Here is a 24,375-nt window from a genome sequence, read left to right as displayed (position 1 = left end):
TGGTCTACCTTCTTTCCGCACCCCAGTATTACCAACGTTTATGTTACAACAACCACCATCATCCATACCCTGGGGCCTAGCCCTACTTGCGGAGAGCCATAACATCCAAGCTGCCAATACCATCAGCCCCAGCAGTGAGAGACTTTGCAGCGGCGGCTTCTAATATATAGCCACAAACCGCAAGTGGCGTCACGACAAATACTTTATTATTCTCCCTGTAAATACCCCTTTTTAAAGCGACCCCCTGGGTCATGGAATCAGGCACCGGCCATTACACCCGTGACACTTCCCCATGATACCAGACCCGGGACCGAGTACCCCAAAGTCCTGGGGCGCGTCATATGTCTCTACTATTTCTGTGGTTAACTGAATCAATGCTGCAATTTACATGATTCCATATACAGTGTGTCTCTACTATTACTGTGGTTAATCGAATCACTGCTGCAAGATATCGGATTCCATATATGTATCTACTATTCCTGTATGAAACTGCCCTCCAACTGCAGTTACTGCTTCTAGCTTTCCTTGTTCATCTGCTGTCTTGCATACCCGGTTATTATGGTCTATGTTGATCCACATGCTATCTGGCAAATCCAGTTCCACTGCATCATTGCCTCTGGTCCGTGGTGCTCACCCTAACCTTTGGCTTAGATAATTCACCTCCAGGTGAAACCATAACACTAATGCGGGCGTCACACGGTACGATATATCGAGCGATATGTCGTCGGGGTCACGTTGGTAGTGACGCACATCCGGCATAGTCTGATATATCGTAGCGTTTGACAGCTACGTGCGATGGTGAACGAGCAGAAATACTCACCTTCTCGTTCATCGTTGACACGTCGCTCAGTTTAAAAAAAAATCGGCCGTCCGGTTGTTTATCGTTCCCGAGGCAGCACACGTCGCTCCGTGTGACACCACGGGAACGACGAACACAGCTTACCTGCGTCCCGCCGGCAATACGGAAGGAAGGAGGTGGGCGGGATGTTACGTCCCACTCATCTCCGCCCCTCCGCTTCTATTGGCCGACTGCCGTGTGACGTCGCTGTGACGCCGAACGTCCCTCCCCTTTCAGGAAGTGGATGTTCGCTGCCCACAGCGATGTCGCCCGGGAGGTAAGTACGTGTGACGGGGGGGGTTAACGACTTTGTGCGCCACGGGCAACTAATTGCCCATGACGCACAAACGATGGGGGCGGGTGCGATCGCTCGTGCAATCGCACGATAGATCGGCTCGTGTGAAGCCCGCATAACTTAAACAAAATAAAGTGACCTAAAAATGTGATTTTAAAAATATAAAATAAATCAGCCAATTGTATTTGACATTAAAGATAGTTTATTAAATTCAGCAAATATACCATATTTTGTTGTTTAGTTAGCAGCAACAGTTTGATCCAGCCATCCTCTAAGGGCGGTGACTCTAGCATAAACTCCAGGAGAAGATGTGGAGCAGGAAGAGCTTCCCCAGGACACGATACCAGCCAAGGTCCAAACTCCATTTCTCTGGCACACAAGAGGTCCACCAGAGTCACCCTAAAAAAAAAAAAAGTAAATAAGCGTTATATAAATTAAAAAAATTCAAGAAAATTTAATTTGATGATTTAGTCTTATGCAAATGAGCACCGGTGTAGTCAGGAATATTTACAGATTTGTCACCTAAAGGTGGCCTAAATATTTTCTGGCTCTGACGGAGTAGTGGCACCAACACGACGGATATCTATTCCTGCCCCTCTGCATTCCAGATATGTGCCACCCTCCTCTCTGTGTACAAATCTAGTATTTTAGCCAAATGGATGTGGTCTTCAACTTTTCTCTGTGGGCGTATTTTTGAAGACCACGCCCACTTGGCAAAAAAATATTAGGAAGCAGTAAGTCATATCTCAAGAGTGGAGAGGTGCAGAAGCAAAGAAAAAAACTGTGTCAAATTTGAGAGAACAATGGCAAAAAAGGGACTGCCATCACTCACATGGTATGCTTTTCCTCCCTTAAATGAAGCGTCAGTGGAGGACGACTCTGTGGTCACTCCCAAAGTATATGTGATATCATCAGAGATGTCCTTTTCTGAAACCAGGCGGTGTCTAGTCTACTGAGTAAGAATTGACATCTAACACATGCTCAGTAAAGGAAACTGGCGAGCCTGTGAAGGAGCGCAACGAAAGGCGAAACCAAACTGAGTATGTGTCAGAATTGACAACCGACACATGCTCAGCAGAACAGTTACAGCCCAATCTCTGAAAAGGACATGTCTAATGACGTCACATTTCAGGGCTGGGAAAGTTACTGTGTGAGTGACCACAGCGTTGATTTCTGATGATGCTTTGTTTCAGGGAGGAAAAGGATGCCGGGTGACTGACAGCATGCCAAGCCCACTGATAACTATTAGTGATGAGCGAGCATGCTTGTCACTACTCGGTACTCGCACGAGTATCACTGTACTCGGGCTGCTCGGCGGGGACCGAGTAATCTCGCGATACTCGTGCTTTACTCGTGGTCTTCATTTCTGCATGTTGGCGCTCTTTTGAGAGCCAGCCCTCATGCAGGGATTGGCTGGCAGACCACTGCAATGCCACAGCCCTGTTAGTTGTGGAATTGCAGTGATTGGCCGGCCTGCACAGCGTCACCGAGCCTTTATATAGGCCGGCGCGCTGTGCTCTGCTCACAGCTATTCTGACAGTGAGTGTAGGGAGAGTGTCGCTGATTCAGGGAAAGCTTTGCGGCCCTTTATAGCTTTTTCAGTTGCAGGGCTGCAAACAGTGTGACCAAAAGTCCTTCTCAGGACTATTCTAGTTGTATACAGGCAGGCAGGGTATAGCCAGGTCGGCGTACAGTAGCAGAGTCCTTCTCAGGACTATTGTTGCTATATACAGGCAGGGTATAGCCAGGTCTGAATACAGGCTAGTGACCAAAAGAGTCCTTGTCAGGACTATTGTAGCAGTATACAGGCAGGCAGGCAGGCAGGGTAGTGGTGACCGTATACCAGCCTTCATATCTGGGGCTGGTGTACACAGTGTAAAACAGTCCAGATAGTGTCTGACTTGTCTGTACTGTAATTGTCGCTCCCCAAAAAAACCTGTGTTAGGTTATTATTGCGTCCGTGCTTGGTTTTTAAAACCGCACGTGTGTGCCTGTTGGTGGCAGCGTACAGGTGCACTGGTGTGCGTTTACCAAACTATTATATAACGCACAAGTGTAGTGTATAATACACGTCAGTCAGCAGTGGCTGATAGTGTCAGAGTTCTTAATTTTTGCTCCTAAAACCTGTGTTAGGTTATTATTGCGTCCGTGCTTGGTTTTTAAAACCGCACGTGTGTGCCTGTTGGTGGCAGCGTACAGGTGCACTGGTGTGCGTTTACCAAACTATTATATAACGCACAAGTGTAGTGTATAATACACGTCAGTCAGCAGTGGCTGATAGTGTCAGAGTTCTTAATTTTTGCTCCTAAAACCTGTGTTAGGTTATTATTGCGTCCGTGCTTGGTTTTTAAAACCGCACGTGTGTGCCTGTTGGTGGCAGCGTACAGGTGCACTGGTGTGCGTTTACCAAACTATTATATAACGCACAAGTGTAGTGTATAATACACGTCAGTCAGCAGTGGCTGATAGTGTCAGAGTTCTTAATTTTTGCTCCTAAAACCTGTGTTAGGTTATTATTGCGTCCGTGCTTGGTTTTTAAAACCGCACGTGTGTGCCTGTTGGTGGCAGCGTACAGGTGCACTGGTGTGCGTTTACCAAACTATTATATAACGCACAAGTGTAGTGTATAATACACGTCAGTCAGCAGTGGCTGATAGTGTCAGAGTTCTTAATTTTTGCTCCTAAAACCTGTGTTAGGTTATTATTGCGTCCGTGCTTGGTTTTTAAAACCGCACGTGTGTGCCTGTTGGTGGCAGCGTACAGGTGCACTGGTGTGCGTTTACCAAACTATTATATAACGCACAAGTGTAGTGTATAATACACGTCAGTCAGCAGTGGCTGATAGTGTCAGAGTTCTTAATTTTTGCTCCTAAAACCTGTGTTAGGTTATTATTGCGTCCGTGCTTGGTTTTTAAAACCGCACGTGTGTGCCTGTTGGTGGCAGCGTACAGGTGCACTGGTGTGCGTTTACCAAACTATTATATAACGCACAAGTGTAGTGTATAATACACGTCAGTCAGCAGTGGCTGATAGTGTCAGAGTTCTTAATTTTTGCTCCTAAAACCTGTGTTAGGTTATTATTGCGTCCGTGCTTGGTTTTTAAAACCGCACGTGTGTGCCTGTTGGTGGCAGCGTACAGGTGCACTGGTGTGCGTTTACCAAACTATTATATAACGCACAAGTGTAGTGTATAATACACGTCAGTCAGCAGTGGCTGATAGTGTCAGAGTTCTTAATTTTTGCTCCTAAAACCTGTGTTAGGTTATTATTGCGTCCGTGCTTGCATTTAAAAACCGCACGTGTGTGCCTGTCGGTGGCAGCGTACAGGTGCACTTGTGTGCAATTTCCAGAAACTTTGATATAACGCACAAGTAGTGAATATACACGTCAGCAGTGCACAGCATTGCAAAATGCGCAAGGGCATTGGCAAGGAACAAGGAAGTGGACGTGATGGTGGTGCAGGCAGAGGCCGAGGTCGTGGGCAAGCTCTAATTTCGCCACAACAAAGGGCCACATCTAGTCGCTCGCACGTCCTGTCCCAAATTCTTGGGGACCGCAGCAGTACACCGCTCTTGAACCAAGACCAGTGTCAACAGGTTGTTAGTTGGATAGCGGATAATGCTTCCAGTCAGATTGGCACCACCACAAACACTCTGTCTTCCACACGGTCAAGTGTCAGTAGCCGTGATACTGCACCGCACATTTCTGAACCTGATCCTCCTTCCTACCACCAGGCTGAGTACACGTCCTCCTCGGACATTAATGATCCCACACTTGGACACTCGGAAGAGCTGTTCACGTTTCCATTCACACATTCTGGCCTCTCGCCAGCTCATATTGAAGTGGGTCATGAGGAGATCGTCTGTACAGATGGCCAAATATTTGAGCAGCCACGTTCTCACGAAGTTGGCAACGTGTCTCAACAAGTGGTGGACGATGATGAGACACAATTGTCAGCAAGTCAGGAGGAGGAGCAGGGTGCGGAAGAGGAAGACGACGTGGTGGATGATCCAGTAACTGACCCAACCTGGCAGGAGGATATGCAGAGCGAGGACAGCAGTGCACAGGGGGAGGGAGGCGTAGCATCACAACAGGCAGTAAGAAGCAGGGTGGTGGCCCCAGGCAGAAGTCAGGCAACCGTTCCCCGGAACAACACGACGACACAAGGTGCCTGTACAAATGTTAGGTCTTCACGAGTCTGGCAGTTTTTTAAGTTGGATCCAGATGATTCAAAAAAGGCCATTTGCAACACCTGCCGTGCCAGCATCAGCAGGGGTACCAAAACTAGCAGCCTGACCACCACCAGCATGATCAGGCACATGTCAGCCAAGCACCCGACTTTGTGGGAAGTACAACAGAGTCGAGGAGCAGTGCTTGCTGATGTCACTGCTACGTCTTCGCTGGTTGTGCATGCGAGCCAATCCTCTGTCCATGCTGCTTGCGAACAAGCCTCCTCCACTCCTGCACCTGCAGTTGCCTACGCCGAAAGAACACCATCATCAAGCACGTCCTTGTCCCAGCGCAGCGTTCAGTTATCCATTCAGCAAACCTTTGAACGCAGGCGCAAATACACTGCCAACACCCCACATGCCACAGTTCTAAATGCTAACATTTCGCGACTGCTTGCGCTGGAAATGTTGCCTTTTAGGCTGGTGGAGACAGAAGCATTCCGTGACCTGATGGCGGCAGCTGTCCCACGTTACTCGGTCCCCAGCCGCCACTATTTCTCCCGGTGTGCCGTCCCCGCGTTGCATAACCACGTGTCACAAAACATCACACGTGCCCTGAACAACGCTGTTTCACCCAAGGTCCACCTAACCACAGACACGTGGACAAGTGCTTGTGGGCAAGGCCGCTACATCTCGTTGACGGCACACTGGGTTAATATTGTGGAAGCTGGGACCCAGTCTGAGCGAGGGACGCAACACGTCCTTCCCACACCAAGGTTTGCAGGCCCTACCTCAGTCAGTGTTTCACCCACACTCTACAGCTCCGGAATGTCATGCTCTTCAGCCTCCTCCTCCTCCTGCGCATCCTCATCCACTGTGCCCTCCACACCAGTCACAAGCTGGAAGCACTGCAGCACTGCCTCGGCGAAGCGGCAACAGGCTGTGCTGAAGCTAATCTGCATAGGTGACAAACCCCACAATGCAGAAGAGCTGTGGACAGCTCTGAAACAGCAGGCAGATCACTGGCTCACACCTCTGAACCTAAAGCCAGGAAAGGTCGTTTGTGACAATGGCCGGAACCTGGTGGCGGCTTTGAGGCGAGGCCAGCTGACACATGTTCCATGCGTGGCCCATGTGCTCAACCTCGTGGTTCAGCGGTTTATAAAGTCATACCCAGAGCTGTCTGATCTGCTGGTAAAAGTTCGCCGCCTGTCTGCACATTTTCGAAAGTCACCTACTGCTTCAGCCGGCCTTGCCGGCTTTCAGCGCCGTTTGCATCTTCCGGCTCACAGACTGGTGTGTGATGTCCCCACGCGTTGGAATTCAACTCTGCACATGTTGGTCAGGATATGTGAGCAGAAGAGGGCAGTTGTTGAGTACCTGCATCACCTAAGCCGTCGGGAAATGGGTCAAACTCCACACATAACACCTGAGGAGTGGAGATGGATGTCAGACCTATGTACCATCCTCCAAAACTTTGAGGACTCCACCAAGATGGTGAGTGGTGATGACGCCATTATTAGCGTCACCATACCGCTACTCTGCCTTCTAAAACGGTCCCTGCTGAAAAACAAACATGATGCATTGCAGGCGGAGCGCGATGAGTTGCAGCAAGAAACAGTAGTGGGTATGGGTGATAACACACAGCCCAGCCTCGTCTCATCACAACGTGCAGTGGAGGACTATGACGAGGAGGAGGATGAAGACATGGAGCAACTCTCCGGCCAAATTGAGGATATGACATGCACACCAGTCATATCCTCGATTCAGCGTGGCTGGCCAGAGGACAGGGTAGATGAGGAGGAGGAGGAGGAGGAGGAGGAGGAGGAGGAGGAGGACAGCATGTTCAGTCATCTTGTTGGTCAGGCTACTGAAGTCCTGGCTGTTAAGAGTCTGGCGCACATGGCTGACTTTATGGTAAGCTGCCTGTCTCGTGACCCTCGCGTTAAGAACATCTTGGCCGACAATCATTACTGGTTGGTAACACTGTTAGACCCACGCTACAAGGAGAACTTTTTGTCTCTTATTCCCGTGGAGGAGAGGTCAACCAAAATGCAGCAGTTTCGGAAGGCCATACTCACGGAAGTAGGCAAAGCATTCCCCTCACAAAACGCTAGCGGCATAGGTCAGGAATCAGTGGACAACCGAGGCGTACAGCCGAGAGAGGCACAAGTCCAATCCGCCAGAGGTAGGGGAACAGTCTTTAAGATGTGGGACAGTTTTCTCAGCCCCTCACGTACCACAGCCCCTGAGGTGCGGGGTAGTGCCACAAGAAATCCTAAGTTTGCCCAGATGCTGAAGGAGTACCTTGCAGATCGAACAACTGTACTCCGACATTCCTCTGTGCCTTACAATTATTGGGTATCCAAGCTGGACACGTGGCATGAATTGGCTCTCTACGCCTTGGAAGTCCTGGCCTGCCCTGCTGCTAGCGTTTTGTCAGAGCGTGTTTTTAGTGCCGCAGGTGGAATCATTACAGATAAACGCACCCGCCTGTCAACTGAAAATGCTGACAGGCTGACTCTGATAAAGATGAACAAGGGTTGGATTGGGCCAGACTTCACCACACCACCAGCAAATGAGAGCGGAGTTTAAAGTTTGCCATGTACCTCCACTCACCCATGGGTACACTTCTCGACTTTGGATAATCGCTGGACTGCTCCTCCTTCTCCTCATGCGCCATCATGATGACCGTTACAATAGTTAGGTCTTTGTTTCAGGTATACCCCCAGTGGTAAATTTTTTCGCCCATTCTTTGCAGAATGGACATTACAACGACAGGAGACCCGCTCCTTTGCAATGGGAACAATGTTTTGAGGCCCTCATGCACGTCTCTACCCAGGGACAACGTGGAGCCTCCCAATTTTTGGCTGCCCTGCCTAAGGGCTATACTGAAATACACCCACTTCCTTACAATGGGCACTTCAGGTTTACAGGCCATCATGCACGTCTCTATCCAGGGACAATGTGGAGCCTCCCAATTTTTGGCTGCCCTGGCAAAGGGCTATACTGAAATACACCCACTTCCTTACAATGGGCACTTCAGGTTTACAGGCCATCATGCACGTCTCTATCCAGGGACAATGTGGAGCCTCCCAATTTTTGGCTGCCCTGGCAAAGGGCTATACTAAAATAGACCCACTTCCTTACAATGGGCACTTCAGGTTTACAGGCCATCATGCACGTCTCTATCCAGGGACAATGTGGAGCCTCCCAATTTTTGGCTGCCCTGGCAAAGGGCTATACTAAAATAGACCCACTTCCTTACAATGGGCACTTCAGGTTTACAGGCCATCATGCACGTCTCTATCCAGGGACAATGTGGAGCCTCCCAATTTTTGGCTGCCCTGGCAAAGGGCTATACTAAAATAGACCCACTTCCTTACAATGGGCACTTCAGGTTTACAGGCCATCATGCACGTCTCTATCCAGGGACAATGTGGAGCCTCCCAATTTTTGGCTGCCCTGGCAAAGGGCTATACTAAAATAGACCCACTTCCTTACAATGGGCACTTCAGGTTTACAGGCCATCATGCACGTCTCTATCCAGGGACAATGTGGAGCCTCCCAATTTTTGGCTGCCCTGGCAAAGGGCTATACTGAAATAGACCCACTTCCTTACAATGGGCACTTCAGGTTTACAGGCCATCATGCACGTCTCTATCCAGGGACAATGTGGAGCCTCCCAATTTTTGGCTGCCCTGGCAAAGGGCTATACTAAAATAGACCCACTTCCTTACAATGGGCACTTCAGGTTTACAGGCCATCATGCACGTCTCTATCCAGGGACAATGTGGAGCCTCCCAATTTTTGGCTGCCCTGGCAAAGGGCTATACTAAAATAGACCCACTTCCTTACAATGGGCACTTCAGGTTTACAGGCCATCATGCACGTCTCTATCCAGGGACAATGTGGAGCCTCCCAATTTTTGGCTGCCCTGGCAAAGGGCTATACTGAAATAGACCCACTTCCTTACAATGGGCACTTCAGGTTTACAGGCCATCATGCACGTCTCTATCCAGGGACAATGTGGAGCCTCCCAATTTTTGGCTGCCCTGGCAAAGGGCTATACTAAAATAGACCCACTTCCTTACAATGGGCACTTCAGGTTTACAGGCCATCATGCACGTCTCTATCCAGGGACAATGTGGAGCCTCCCAATTTTTGGCTGCCCTGGCAAAGGGCTATACTAAAATAGACCCACTTCCTTACAATGGGCACTTCAGGTTTACAGGCCATCATGCACGTCTCTATCCAGGGACAATGTGGAGCCTCCCAATTTTTGGCTGCCCTGGCAAAGGGCTATACTGAAATAGACCCACTTCCTTACAATGGGCACTTCAGGTTTACAGGCCATCATGCACGTCTCTATCCAGGGACAATGTGGAGCCTCCCAATTTTTGGCTGCCCTGGCAAAGGGCTATACTAAAATAGACCCACTTCCTTACAATGGGCACTTCAGGTTTACAGGCCATCATGCACGTCTCTATCCAGGGACAATGTGGAGCCTCCCAATTTTTGGCTGCCCTGGCAAAGGGCTATACTAAAATAGACCCACTTCCTTACAATGGGCACTTCAGGTTTACAGGCCATCATGCACGTCTCTATCCAGGGACAATGTGGAGCCTCCCAATTTTTGGCTGCCCTGGCAAAGGGCTATACTGAAATAGACCCACTTCCTTACAATGGGCACTTCAGGTTTACAGGCCATCATGCACGTCTCTATCCAGGGACAATGTGGAGCCTCCCAATTTTTGGCTGCCCTGGCAAAGGGCTATACTAAAATAGACCCACTTCCTTACAATGGGCACTTCAGGTTTACAGGCCATCATGCACGTCTCTATCCAGGGACAATGTGGAGCCTCCCAATTTTTGGCTGCCCTGGCAAAGGGCTATACTAAAATAGACCCACTTCCTTACAATGGGCACTTCAGGTTTACAGGCCATCATGCACGTCTCTATCCAGGGACATTGGTGAACCTCACAATTTTGGACTGCCCTGGCAAAGGAAAATACTACAAAGACTCACTTCCTCAAAATGGGCACATTAGACTCAAGAGGCCTTCATGTACGTCTCTTCTCAGGGACATCGGAGTGCCACACAATGTTTTCACGTAAAATCTTTCATGTATTAATCTCAAAAAGTAACATACACCAGCTCTATCTCACTATTGGGTATGTGCCCTTAACATTTCCGCCATGAAAAATCATTTTGGGGTCATTTTGGAAGGTTTTCTGGTGAGTCCGTAAAAATGGCGTAAAACGCGGACAAAATTGTTCACAGCTGTGACTTTTGAGTGATAAATGCTTCAAGGGGTCTTCCCCATGCTGTTGCCATGTCATTTGAGCACTCTTCTGAGACTTTTGTGCCATTTTTAGGGTTTCTCCATGCTGCCGGGAGGTCATTTCACAAAAATACTCGGGTCTCCCATAGGATAACATTGGGCTCGTTGCTCGGGCCGAGTACACGAGTATCTTGGGAGGCTCGGCCCGAGCTTCGAGCACCCGAGCTTTTTAGTACTCGCTCATCACTAATAACTATCCATTTTAGAATTCCAAGTGCAACGAATTGTCATCGGAAGTAAATAAAAAAACAAAATCAGCCTGGAAGTTAGGCGGGCTTTGCACGGTGCGACATCGCAAGCTGATGCTGCGATGTCGCACACGATAGTCCCCGCCCCCGTCGCAGGTACGATATCGTGTGATAGCTGGCGTAGCGAAAATTATCGCTACGCCAGCTTCACATGCACTCACCTGCCCTGCAACCGTCGCTCTGGCCGGCGAACCGCTTCCTTCCTAAAGGGGCGGGTCGTGCGGCGTCATAGCGACATCACACGGCAGGCGGCCAATAGCGGCGGAGATGAGCAGGATGTAAACATCCCACCCACCTCCTTCCTTCCGCATATCCTACGGAAGCCGCGGTGACGCCGGTAGGAGATGTTTCTCGCTCCTGCGACTTCACACACAGCGATATGTGCTGCCGCAGGAGCGAGGAACAACATCGGACCGTCGCGTCAGCGTAATTATGGATTACGCCGACGCTGCACCGATGATACGATTACGACGATTTTGCGCTCGTTAATCGTATCATCTAGGCTTTACACACTACGATGTCGCATGCGATGCCGGATGTGCATCACTTTCAATTTGACCCCACCGACATCGCACCTGCGATGTCGTAGTGTGCAAAGCCCGCCTTAGAGTAGGTAATTTGTAAATGAAGTACATTAGAAAAGTGGTTTGATTACTAATTAAAATAGGTAGACATATATTATTAAATTCACTACTAGTGTCGGACCATCCATTTAATTATTTATGGGACAAGTCCACTTTCATACATAGGAAGACAATAGAAATAATAATAGTAGATATCATGGTATACCATGCAGGAGGAGGCTCCAGATGCTCCAGCGCAGATCATGGTGCCCTGGATTTTGTTTCCCCAGTATCTCTGGCAGTCAGTATTTGTCAGAAGAGGCAGAGCTACCTGCTGCAGTTTGCTTGGGGATGTTTGTGCTAAAAGGCAATAAATAATACGGTATATAAATTTTGTGTTTTAAAGTACAGTCATATTATACTCATGTTTTTGTCACACGGAAATTTTCATTAACTTCTGTCATGGCGGCGTCAGGTCCTGTTCAGATTGCACATTCTGACACTCGAGAGATTCTTTAGTATCTGGGAGCAATGGAGGCAGACTCAAGCGTCGACCTGTTGTATGTTGATTCATTGGCAGGCTAGCAAGAGTTAACCTTTGCTAGTCTGCCTGTTTGCCCTACTTGATCACCTATTGTGAGGGAGCCTATCACATCTGCTCCCCACCTATTTATACTGGCTGGGTCTTTCATCCTATGCCAGCTATAGCTTGTCTTAGTTGGTGTGGTGTGGTGTTGTAACGCCTGCCTGGATCCACAGACTCAGACGGGCTGTAATGGACAGGCTAGAGGGAAGCCACTCACCAAGCAGGACCCCCAGAACCCTGAAACCCTTTAACCCCTATACAGGGATTTGGAATTACACAGGGCCCTGGAGATCACTACCTGTGCAAGGCTGCAGTCTGAGAGAGTAGTCGTCAGGCAGGGTCAAACCAGGAATTGGCGAACAGGGACAGAATCGGCAGGCAAAGACGTAATCAGAAACAAGCAGAGGTTAAAACCGTACAAAAACAGCAGGCAGGAGGGTAGTCAGGAAACACGCGGTAATCAGCACACAGGAATCACAGGACGAAACAGGAGCCAGAATTCTCAGAACTATCTTTGGCAGAGGTCAGCAGACAGGAGGGGAATTAAAAAGGGTGTGGTGCCTTCCCATAGGCTGTAGTTGAATGTTGGTACCTCAGCTGGGAGACACCCGCCACCTACAGTCAGCCAGTGGCACTGCAGATCCCCAGGAAACCCATACCAGTGGATGAACTGAGCTTGCGCCCACCGGCGTCACTGGCATCGACTCCTCTCCCATCACCAGCACCATCCACGGCAGGAACACGGCGTCACCTGGCGATCGGAGCAGAAGTCGATGAAGCGGACTCCGGTGGTGACGTAACAGGTGTCCCAGACTCTCTGGTGCTAGTAGTTCTTGTTGCTTTGTGTGGTTGTGGAGTTTACCCCAGTTGTGTTTTGTAGTTTCCTACCTGCTCTTGTTTTCTTCCTGAATCTCTTATTGTCCTAGCCTGTGTATGTGAGTGTTTTGGTTTTCCCTTGTCTGTTTTCATCTGTGTTTAACATCACACTCCTGACCCATCCTTCCCCGGTGGGACGGGCAGAGGAAAATCAGATTAGGTCTGGTTAGGAGTAGGGCCAGGAAGGAGACTCAGACTTTTCCACCATTAGGAGTATTCCTGAGCTTAGGAATAGCATAGGGCCTTGTAGTGTGAGGGACAGTATAGGTGACCCCATTCACTGCTTTGCAGCAAATCACACTGTGACAGTTTTTTATCACTAGATAAGGCTACATACCATTTTTTATTACAATTGGTACCAATTTCTTACTTGAAGCCTTAATGTAGCCCCATCCAGTGGTGACACATCTCTCTCCTCCATTGAATACATCAGCGGTAGCAGCAATGCACACTGGGGACACACGGTTGTCAAAAGAGGCAGCGCTGGCCAGCTTGATAAGGGTGATATCATTTACAATGGTATTGGAGTTGTAGTTGGGATGTCTGAAGACCTGGTGAAAAAAGAAAAAAAATCTGCCTTAGGGCTTCTTCTCACATGTTTATTTTTGACATTTCTAAATGTCTATAAAAGAAATGCCATAATTTTAAGTATTTTTATCAGCTTTTACATTTTGTACACTTTCTAACATCTAGGAAAAAACTTCAGAGCACTTTGCAGTAGGAAAACAAAATGCTACTGAACACGAAATGCCACCAAAACACCACAAATCGAAAGATAATGAATTTTAGCTTGTAATATAAAATTTAAAGTAATTTCTGGCTGTAACTAGACTACTACAAGGAATGGAGGCGGCCTATATGATGAGAGGTTCGGAAAGTCGGATTTGTTTAGCTTAGAAAAAAAGACGTCTCAGAGGAGATCTCATTTATATGTATAAATACATGTGTGGTCAATACAAAGAACTGGCACAAAGACAATACTAAGGACCAGGAGACATTCACTGTGAATGGAAGAAAGGCAAAATAGGAAAGGGTTCTCTACAGTTAGAGCAGTCAGATTTTGGAATGCCCTATCACAAGAAGTAATAATGGCAGATGCTATAATAACTTTTAAAAAAGGGTTGGATTATTTAGTCAGTGCATAACATTGTGGGTTATAGATAATTTAGTGACAAAAAATGCATAATTGGTGGAGAAAGGCTGAACTTGATAGACACAGGTCTTTTTTCGAGCTATGTAACTATGTGTAAGCGAAATACACTCCTTCTATGCCTCTTGAACTCCAAATGAATAAGATTTGTTTTACGAGCGCTCGAGAAATCAATACAGTACACATAGTATGCTGTCCAGAATCCCAGAGTGCCTATCTGCTATATCTTCCTTCTTTTCCTCTCGCTTTCTAAAGGTTAACGTGGCCAAAACTGAACTGATCATCTTTCCTCCATCTCCCCTACACTCTCCACCTGACCTATCCATTACAATTAATAACATCACGCTCTCCCCAGCACCCAAAGTTCGGTGCCTCGGAGTGACCTTTGACTCTGCCCTGTCCTTCATACCGCACATCCAATCCCTCACCACCTCCTGCCGTTTTCAACTCAAAAATATCTCCAGAATCCGCCCTTTCCTCAATCCCCAATCTACAAAAATGCTAGTGCATGCCCTCATAATCTCCCGCATCGACTACTGCAACATCCTCCTCTGTGGTCTCCCTGCTAACACACTCGCCCCTCTCCAGTCCATCCTTAACTCTGCTGCCCGAATGATCCACCTCTCTCCTCAATACCACCCCGCTTCTCCTCTCTGCAAGACCCTCCACTGGCTCCCAATCGTCTATCGTATCCAATTCAAACTACTAACCCTGACCTACAAAGCTATCCATAATCTGTCTCCTCCATATATCTCTGAACTAATCTCTCGCTACACTCCAAAACGTAATCTCCGGTCCTCCCAAGATCTCCTTCTCTCCTCCTCTCTCATTCGCTCCTCATGCAACCGACTCCAAGACTTCTCCCGAGCATCCCCAGTCTCCTGGAACTCACTGCCTCAACACATCAGACTATCTACTACACTTGCAAACTTCAAACGGACTCTGAAAACTCATCTGTTCAGAAATGCCTATAATCTACAATGACGCCACTGCCCCACCACCGTGCGGAGCTGCCGCCCCACCACCGTGCGGAGCTGCCGCCCCACCACTGTGCGGAGCTGCCGCCCCACCACCGTGCGGAGCTGCCGCCCCACCACCGTGCGGAGCTGCCGCCCCACCACCGTGCGGAGCTGCCGCCCCACCTACACCCCACCTACTGTCTCCTCCCCAAAATCCTTTAGGATGTAAGCCCGCAAGGGCAGGGCCCTCTTCCCTCTGTACCAGTCTGTCTATTGTAACTTGTATATGTATTCTGTATGTAACCCCCTCATGTACAGCACCATGGAATCAATGGTGCTCTATAAATAAACAATAATAATAAAAAAATAATAATAATAGTATGGTGTACTCAAAGATTTCTTCTTTATTAGTACATGTGACCAGTTTATTTAATGTCAAGGACAAACGCCTTGTCTCTCTGAACTCTGCACCAATAAGAACAATAGGGGCGTGACAGAAATGTGAAACTTCCTGCTCATCAGTGTTAACTGAACCCTATGACATTATAAGACAAGTGGGCATTATAGGAACAAAATCGATTCTGTTCTCTCACACTATATAACTATATAAAATGTAATGTGGTATTGAATTCTACTCTGTTACAAAGATCAATATTTGCCAAAATGGAGTTTTTTTTGTAATTCGCTTCCACAACTTGTCAACTTTGCTGAACCACAAAGAGCCATCAAAAGGTTAAAATAAAAACTAAAAAAAATCCTTATACTCACCTCTCTGGCCACTCTGCTCCTCAATGTCATCCGTTTACCATCGCCACACCTTCTTATCACATCCACGAGACATGATTTTATGGGCCTTCTCATTCCAAGCCAGGATTTAAGGCTTTTATGCTGCTCTGGATGGTTCTGGAGGTTGGTTTCGTGACAGCACCTGCGGTACACGGCCAGGGAATAGCCACCGCTGCTGGTGGACAACCTGAAGTATAATCCACCCTAGGATTCTGCACCCTGCTGTACGCTGGTCCCGAGGGAGCAATGAAGTTCTCCCTCGGCGACCGTATTGACTCCTGCATCCCACCAGAGCCACTGGTAAAACCTGACCGCTCTCTTCCTTTTCTGCTGGAGACCTCCTAACTGTGGTGTTGCTCCTAACTCCCCCTGGTGGCTGTCCCTCCCCTGGTTCACTGTCACTAGTGGGTGGCAGCCCCCCATGTTTGGTGACTGCCTTAAGACCCAACCCTAGCTCGTCCCCAGTGGGGAGGCCAACCTGGTTGTGTGTATGATTTGGTGTGTTGTGGAGCCGGTACCGACCTCCTCTGGATCCAGGATGAGTACCGCACTTTAAATGAGGTGCAGTACCCTGTGGCGACTGAAACCTCAAGGGCGCCACACATGCATGCACAGGGTCATCGTGCAGGTTATAGCATAGTTACCTTCTGCAACCTTGCACAGAAAAATTCTAGGTCTTATCAGAGCTGAAAGTCCTGGCCTAGCATCAGAAGGCCCGTGGATTCACTGTTCGTGATGGCAATCAGAAGTTGGCTGACAGTGAGAAGCAGAGGAGCCAAAGAGGTGAGCGGTAAGGTAAGCATTCAAGCATGATTAATGAATCGGGCACCAGTGTGAACAAACCTTCAGAAGGGTTTCACATACCGCCCTTTTTAAAAAATAAAAAAACACCATTGCAATTTCCAAAACCAAAGTGGATTCAACTGGAAGGAGAACTTTATTCCTTCTGTTTCCCATTCCATTTAAATCCACTGTTGACTTTGCCTGAAAAAAAAACCCAACAACAAAAACTTCCACAAAAACCTCTTTTCCAGCCTGGAAATTACTAATTATAAAATGTTATTTATAAAACAAAATAAACAAATCCAGTTACACTTTTCCTTCTTACCCTAGAAATGGTTTTAGTTTGAATGGGCTCAGCGGAGGAGGAACGGTCGTATTCACCCAGAATAACGCGGTGGGAGGTTCTGTATATAAAGGATATACAATCATATTAGATGAATTCATTTATTCCATTGTATTCATGAGATCTACAGGATTCCACTAACAATCTTACTACCCAATACTCCAACCCAGTATCAGACTGAGTAGACAAGGGCCAACTAGTAAGTGCTTATTCCTTCAGATGGGCCCACCGGGGAATTCACCGGCTCACGGAAGGCCAGTACTAGCCTACTGCAATGTGTGTATACAGCAAAGACAGAACAAAATCACAATCATTCCATCTGAATAGTAATCACAACCTTTAAAAAAGCCTCAAGCAAACATTTGAGGCTGGGCAGAGACATTGATCAATATTATGTAAAGTGTGGGGAGTTTATGCAGTTTTACTTATAATGTATCTGTCATAAGGAGGTTTTTACAAACATCGCCGACTGCCATTGCAGTTTTAGGATCTGTGGAAATTACAGAATCTGGCACTCTGCCTGCTGACTTCTCTGATGTCTGTCATCAGTGCAAGCAGACTCGGGTGTCGACCCACAAAGTTGTGGTTCATAGGCAGGCTAGTAAGAGTAAGGGGGACTTTGCACACTACGACATCGCAGGTGCGATGTCGGTGGGGTCAAATCGAAAGTGACGCACATCTGGCGTCGCAGTTGATATCGTAGTGTGCAAATACTTTTTGATACGATTAACGAGCGCAAAAGCGTCATCGTATCATCGTGTAGCGTCTGAAATTTCCATAATGCCGGTGCAGCGACAGGTACGATGTTGTTTCTCGTTCCTGCGGTCGCACACATCGCTGTATGTGAAGCTGCAGGAGCGAGGAACATCTTCTACCTGCGTACCGGCTGCAATGAGGAAGGGCGGAGGTGGGCGGGATGTTTACGTCCCGCTCATCTCCGCCCGTCCGCTGCTATTGGCCGCCTGCCGCGTGACGTCGCTATGACGCCGCACGACCCGCCCCCTTAGGAAGGAGGCAGGTCGCCAGCCAGAGCGACGTCGCAGGACAGGTGAGTGCATGTGAAGCTGGCATAGCAATAATGTTCGCTAGGGCAGCTATCACAAGATATCGCAGCTGCGACGGGGGCGGGGAATATTGCGCTCGACATCGCAGCATCGGCTTGCGATGTCGCAGCGTGCAAAGTACCCCTTAATATCTGAAAAGCTGCTTGTTAGTCTCTTTTGATCACATGCTGATAGGGAACCAGGCACAATCGCTCCCCCCCTATTTATGTTGGCTGGACTCTTCCTTTAATGCTAGCTATAGCTTTTCTCTACTGGTCTGGTGAGGTGTTGTGATCCAGACTAAATGGTACTTTGTTACTGTGAGCAGTGATGGTATTAACTCTTCTTGTCCTTTTGTTGTTGCCTTACTTCTCTTGCTTTTCTCCTTAGTTTCTTACTGTCTGTTCCAGAGAGTTTCCAATGTGTCTGAGTTTGTTTTTTTTTTTTCCCTGTTTGTCTTTATCTGTGTTGCCATCACACTCCTGCCCCTTCCTTCCCTGGGCGAAGGGGGAACAGATTAGCTTTAGTCAGGAATATAGTAAGGCATGGGACTCCGGCATCTAACCATCATGTGTAATCCAGAGATTAGGGATAGCCTAGGATCCCTGTCATGATTCTGATTAGTGGTGCTCTGCTCTCCTGCAGAGTCTGTACTGGGCCTCATATTTTCCTCCAGTGAATTAGTTGTTTCTGGTCTAAGTGCTATGTGGTGTGGGAGGGGTCTGTTCTTTGAAGCCTCATTCCGTTGTATGGTTTTGCTTTATACGGGAGCCACCAGTGATAGTTCCTGTTTAATAGTGCACGTCTCTGGTTCCCATAAGTAACTGACCTGATCTTGTCCCACTTCCTAGTTCCTCGTAACCCGCCCCATCTCCTCCTCTACTCTGTCTTGACTACCTGCCTCCCTGACCTTCGGCTTGTTCCTGACCCCTGGCTCCGCTTTCTCCCATGTAGCTAAGTTGTCCTCTTGGCTACCGACCTCGGTTTGTATTCTCACTTGGTACTTTATGTGACTTCCTGGTTTACTGACTCTCGGCTCGCACACTGACTTTGGCTTCTCTCTCTCCCTCTGTTACTGACGTGATCTCCCGGCTTCTGACCCATGGCTTGTTCGACTTCCCCACAGATCTCCTCCACTAGTGTATCTAGCGACTCCTAGTGGTTTAGCATCTCATTACACCTGGGTGCTTGGCATCACAGTCCCCTAGCGTGAGGGACAGTATGGGAGCCCCCTGTTCCTCGCTTTCCTACGGTCACATTGTGACAGTATTACTATTTAGTGCTAGCTCCCCAATAGTCATTTCAGTGGTTACTTTTTATTACTTCTGTTCTTTGCATTTCCAGTTTCCATATCTTTTCTATATATTCATCACTTAGATGATGAGGATATCCAAAAAGATTTAATAAATGTTTCACTGAAGGCATATTAAATAATTCCACGGGGTAAGACGCTTGCCATTACTTACGTGACTCCACAGTGAGCGGCGGTGACAACCCACAGACTGTTCATCAGGGAACCACCGCAGAAGTGGAAGCCAGTCCTATCCTGTGGATAAAAAGAACATAAAAGACAATATAAACCATGTATTTACCTTAACATTGTGTGTATTATTTACTTTAAAACAGTTACCAAATACATCTTACAACTTTAAAAAATGGGTCCATTGTTGTCTTAAAATAATAGAAACCGTACTCACCTACTGGACCCCCTTCCGTTGATCATTATTGGTACATTGGTTTACCATTTTGATTGTTTTGATTTTTTTTCTGAACAAGTTCTCAAAGAATCAATGACGGCGTCCTCCTCACCTTTTTCCATTGGTGAATGTGAGGTGACCACTGCAGCCAATCAGTGGCCACTGACTGGTTGCAGCGGTCAGGTCACCACACATTCACCAATGAAAAAGGTGAGGAGGAAGCCGTCAGCAGCACCAATTAACATTTGGGGAATAACAGGTGAGTACGAGGGTTTTTGGTGTATTGATTGAAGAACAAGCCTCCTAATGAATTAAATGTCACTTTCGATTAAGACCGCCCTATGAAAAATCTTAATAAATTCCCCCCATTAACTATCAAAAGAGAGGACATTTTTTCAAAATCCAGTGATTTTTCTTGTCAATTTAATTTTTATTTCATAAATCAATAGTACACATGAAAATAAGCAACTTTGTAATATATCTTATCAGAGGAATTTGATTCTTTCACCTCTTGGTGAATCTGTATTCAGTGATTCCTAAAATAGGAGATGACAGTTGGTGCTTATAAAACTCTATGGACAGGGGAGGAGCAGCTAGACGCTCCATAGAATTTTATAAGCACCAACTGTCATCTTCTATCCTAGTAATGGGAAAGGCTGAATATACTGAATACGGATTTTACCTGTGAACTGATAATTTTTAGACAGAATGATCAGTCCAGGAGGAGAAAGAAGGACATTTCTCTGATAAGATATATTACATATTTTCTTATTTTTTGTGCACTATTGAAAAAAATTAACAACTGCTAAATGGGAAAGTCTGAATATACTGAATACGGATTTTACCAGTGAACTGATAATTTTTAGACATCATGATCAGTTCTGAAGAAGAAAGAAGCCGATTTCTCTGATAAGATAAATTACAAAGGTTCTTATTTTCTTGTGCACTATTAATAAAATGTAAAAACAATTATTAAATGGTAAAGACTGAATATACTGAATACAGATTTTGCCCATGAACTGATAATTTTTAGACGGAATGATCAGTCCAGGAGGAGAAAGAAGCCGATTTCTCTCATAAGATAAAATACAAAGTTTCTTATTTTTTTGTGCACTATTAAAAAAAAAAAATAAAAAATTAAAACAACTGTTAAATGGGAAAGTCTGAATATACTGAATACGGATTTTACCCATGAAATGATAATTTTTAGACAGAGTGATCAGTCCAGGAGAAGAAAGAAGCCGATTTCTCTGATAAGATATATTACAAAGTTTCTTAATTTTTTGAGCACTAATGAAAAAATTTAAAAACAACTGTTAAATGGGAAAGTCTGAATATACTGAATAAGGATTTTACCAGTGAACTGATAATTTTTAGACAGAATGATCAGTCCAGGAGGATAAAGAAGCCAATTTCTCTGATTGTATATATTACAAAGTTTCTTATTTTCTTGTGCACTATTGAATTTTATTTTTTTTTAAACAACTGTTAAATGGTAAAGTCTGGATTTTACCCATGAAGTGATAATTTTTAGACGAAATGATCAGTCCAGGATTAGAAAGAAGCCGATTTCTCTGATAAGATATAATACAAAGTTTCTTATTTTTTGTGCACTAATGAAAAAATTAAAAATGACTGTTAAAGTTTAACTTATTTTGAAATATTTGTGTAAGATACTGAATTTATATATTGAAGATAAACAGTACGGTTAATAACATAGGACTTTACCTGCAGAGACACCTGCCACGGCCATGAACCGGAAACTGCATTCTCCCCATTCACGATCCTGGCATACCCAGAAATGAGTGGCTTGATGCTTGGCACACCACAGCCTAAAAAATAAGTGCTGGATAGATATAAAAACTATAAAATGTAAAGAGCTGGTGGTCTCCATAAACGTTACATCTCCACTTACCATAGGTGCCCCCCAACAGGGCCAGGCAGGACAGAAGCCACAGAAAAGCCATAGTCGTCAGTGGAGAATGATCGGGTTTCGGGGGACTTTTTATATCCAGAAATTGATGATTAATAAAGCGCCTCATGAGATTGGAGTATCAGACAACCTTGGATTAATATTAAAAAATAACCGGTGTTCTCAGAGAAAAATGAGTGGGCGAAACAGATGTTATAAAAGAACCTTATTGGATTTCCTCCATGACAAATAACCAGTAAGGGTTTATTTTAGACTTATGAACCCCTTCCAAACCAAACAAATTTTAATTCTTGCACTTTATTTTTTTCCTCCCCTTCTTCCAGCAGCCATCTGGTTTATTTTTTTTTGGGGGGGGGGAGATGGGCAGAGAGGTACAAGTTGTAGTTTTAAATGATATTGTCATATATTTTATCATATAACAATTCCCTACGTGGTGAAATGTTAAAAAAAAGTGTAATTCCGCCATTGTTTTTTAAGGCGTTTATGGTGCAGAAAATATGACCTTGCTGGCAACAAGATTTTTTCAGGTCAGCGATACAAAACTTGTACAGTTTTTTTTTTTTCTTATGTTAGTGGTTAAAAAAATTGTTTTGTACCTATGTTACATAGTTACATAGTACATAGTTACATAGTTACTAAGGTTGAAAAAAGACCTAGGTCCATCTAGTTCAACCTTCCTCCACCAGTTCTACATTTAGTCACTAAGTCATTTATAACCAACAATGTTTTGTGTACTGAGGAAATCATCCAGCCCTTTTTTGAAAGCTGTTATAGTATCTGCCATCACTACCTCTTGTGGTCGGCATTCCACAGTCTGACTGCTCTAACTGTAAAGAACCCTTTCCTATTTAGGTGTCGGAATCGCTTTTCTTCCACTCGCAGTGAGTGCCCCCTGGTCCTTAGTATTGTCTTCGGAAGAAATAAGTCATGTGCCAGTCCTTTATATTGACCACACATGTATTTATACATATAAATGAGATCTCCTCTGAGACGTCTTTTTTCTAAGCTAAACATATCTAACTTTTTCAACCTGTCATCATATGGGAGGCCTTCCATTCCTTGTAATAGTCTAGTTGCCTGCCTTTGAACTGACTCTAACTTCTGAATGTCCTTTTTAAAATGTGGAGCCCAAAACTGAATCCCATATTCTAGATGTGGCCTTACAAGTGATTTATAGAGGGGTAACAATACGTTGGGATCACGGGATCTAATCTCTCTTTTTATACACCATAGAATCTTGTTTGCTTTAGCAGCTGCTGCTTGACATTGAGAGCTGTTGCTCAGCTTATTTGTAATGAGAATACCCAAGTCCTTCTCCTGTTCTGTAGTCCCGAGTTTACTTCCATTTAATGTATATGCAGTTATAGGATTACTCCGTCCTAGGTGCATTACTTTACATTTATCAACATTAAATCTCATTTGCCAAGTATCTGCCCATTCTGACATCTTATCCAGATCTTTTTGTAATATTATACTATCAAGTTCAGTTTTTAATATCCTACATAGTTTGGTGTCATCAGCAAAGACTGACACTGTACTATCAATCCCATCCACAAGGTCATTAATAAAGAGAGTAAAAAGAATCGGTCCAAGCACAGATCCCTGCGGCACCCCACTGCTGACTATAGCCCATTTAGAGAATGTACCATTTATGACTACTCTTTGTTTCCTATCTTTTAGCCAATTCCTTACCCAGTTGCATATAGTTTCCCCCAGTCCTTGCTTCTGGAGCTTTAGTATAAGGCTATTATGTGGTACAGTATCAAATGCCTTTGCAAAGTCCAAATAAATGACATCAGCTGCATTACCAATATCCAGGTTTGCACTTACCCCCTCATAGAACCCCAACAGGTTGGTTAGACACGACTTATCTTTCATGAATCCATGCTGTTTGTCAGTTATCATATTATTTTCTGCAACATATTTTTGCATGTCATCCCTTAAAATGCCCTCAAAAACTTTGCATACTACTGATGTCAGGCTTACTGGACGGTAGTTGCCTGGATCTACCCTCTTACCTTTCTTAAATATCGGTACCACATCAGCAATCCTCCAATCCTGAGGCACGAACCCTGTTACAAGCGAGTCTAAAAAGATGAGATACAGCGGTCTGTCAATTACAGAGCTCAATTCCCTCAATATTCGTGGATGAATGCCATCTGGCCCTGGGGATTTGTCAATGTTTAATTTTCTCAGACGTAGGCGTACTTCATCTTGTGTTAAATTAATTATATTGGGTGGTGGACTTTGATTTTTCACTTGTTGAATAATGCCTGGTACAGTCAGTTCCTTGGTGAACACAGATGAGAAATGCCTATTTAATATCTCAGTCTTTTGTTTGTCCTCTATAACTAACTTATTATATTTTAAGGGGCCAATACTATCCTTTGTTTTCCTTTTGGCATTAATGTATTTATAAAAGATTTTGGGATTTATTTTAATGTCATTGGCGATTTTTGTTTCAGTAGCTAGTTTTGCTTGTTTGATTTCTTTTTTGCAACTTTTTATGTAACTTTTTATTTTTCCTTTGATGGTGCTGTATTTTTTGCACTCCTAGCTGTCGTTTTTTTTCAGTACCATTTGGTGGTGTTTTTTTTTATTCCATTTATGGAGAGTTACAATGACCGAAAATGGCAATTGTGTTGTTTTTGTCACGGTACGGTAATGGAGGGGAGAGAGGAAAATAGACCCACTACTCACAAAGCCTGGCTTACCCTGAGAGGTTTCAGTAGTGGTGTTTTCCCAGCAATCCTTGCTGAAG

At 45.6% G+C, this 24,375-nt stretch overlaps 1 protein-coding gene across 1 annotated transcript; it reads right to left on the bottom strand.

Moving 5' to 3' along the window:
• Positions 1-1,335: 1,335 nt before the first annotated feature.
• LOC142255426 (chymotrypsinogen A-like) lies at positions 1,336-23,013 on the bottom strand. Its single transcript, XM_075327043.1, has 7 exons — positions 21,597-23,013; positions 21,410-21,513; positions 19,451-19,530; positions 16,924-17,002; positions 13,291-13,471; positions 11,685-11,818; positions 1,336-1,532 (listed from the first exon to the last, which is right to left on the bottom strand). The coding sequence occupies exons 1-7, from the start codon at positions 21,721-21,723 to the stop codon at positions 1,371-1,373; spliced, it is 867 nt and encodes a 288-aa protein (XP_075183158.1). The 5' UTR covers positions 21,724-23,013; the 3' UTR covers positions 1,336-1,370.
• Between the last annotated feature and the right edge of the window lie 1,362 nt (positions 23,014-24,375).

Source organism: Anomaloglossus baeobatrachus, chromosome 10, assembly GCF_048569485.1.
Source record: "Anomaloglossus baeobatrachus isolate aAnoBae1 chromosome 10, aAnoBae1.hap1, whole genome shotgun sequence".
NCBI classification, from domain to species: Eukaryota; Metazoa; Chordata; class Amphibia; order Anura; family Aromobatidae; genus Anomaloglossus; species Anomaloglossus baeobatrachus.
Note: the sequence above shows the minus strand (reverse complement) of the source record. Positions and strands in the feature narration are given on the sequence as shown.

Excerpts from the sequence above, each read along its gene's own strand:
- LOC142255426 (XM_075327043.1), bottom strand. The coding sequence starts at position 21,723 with ATGAGGCGCTTTATTAATCATCAATTTCTGGATATAAAAAGTCCCCCG. Across the intron at positions 19,531-21,409 it reads CGTGGCAGGTGTCTCTGCAG|GATAGGACTGGCTTCCACTT; the intron begins GTAAAGTCCTAT and ends TTTTATCCACAG. Across the intron at positions 13,472-16,923 it reads AAACTAAAACCATTTCTAGG|GTCTTCAGACATCCCAACTA; the intron begins GTAAGAAGGAAA and ends TTTTTTCACCAG.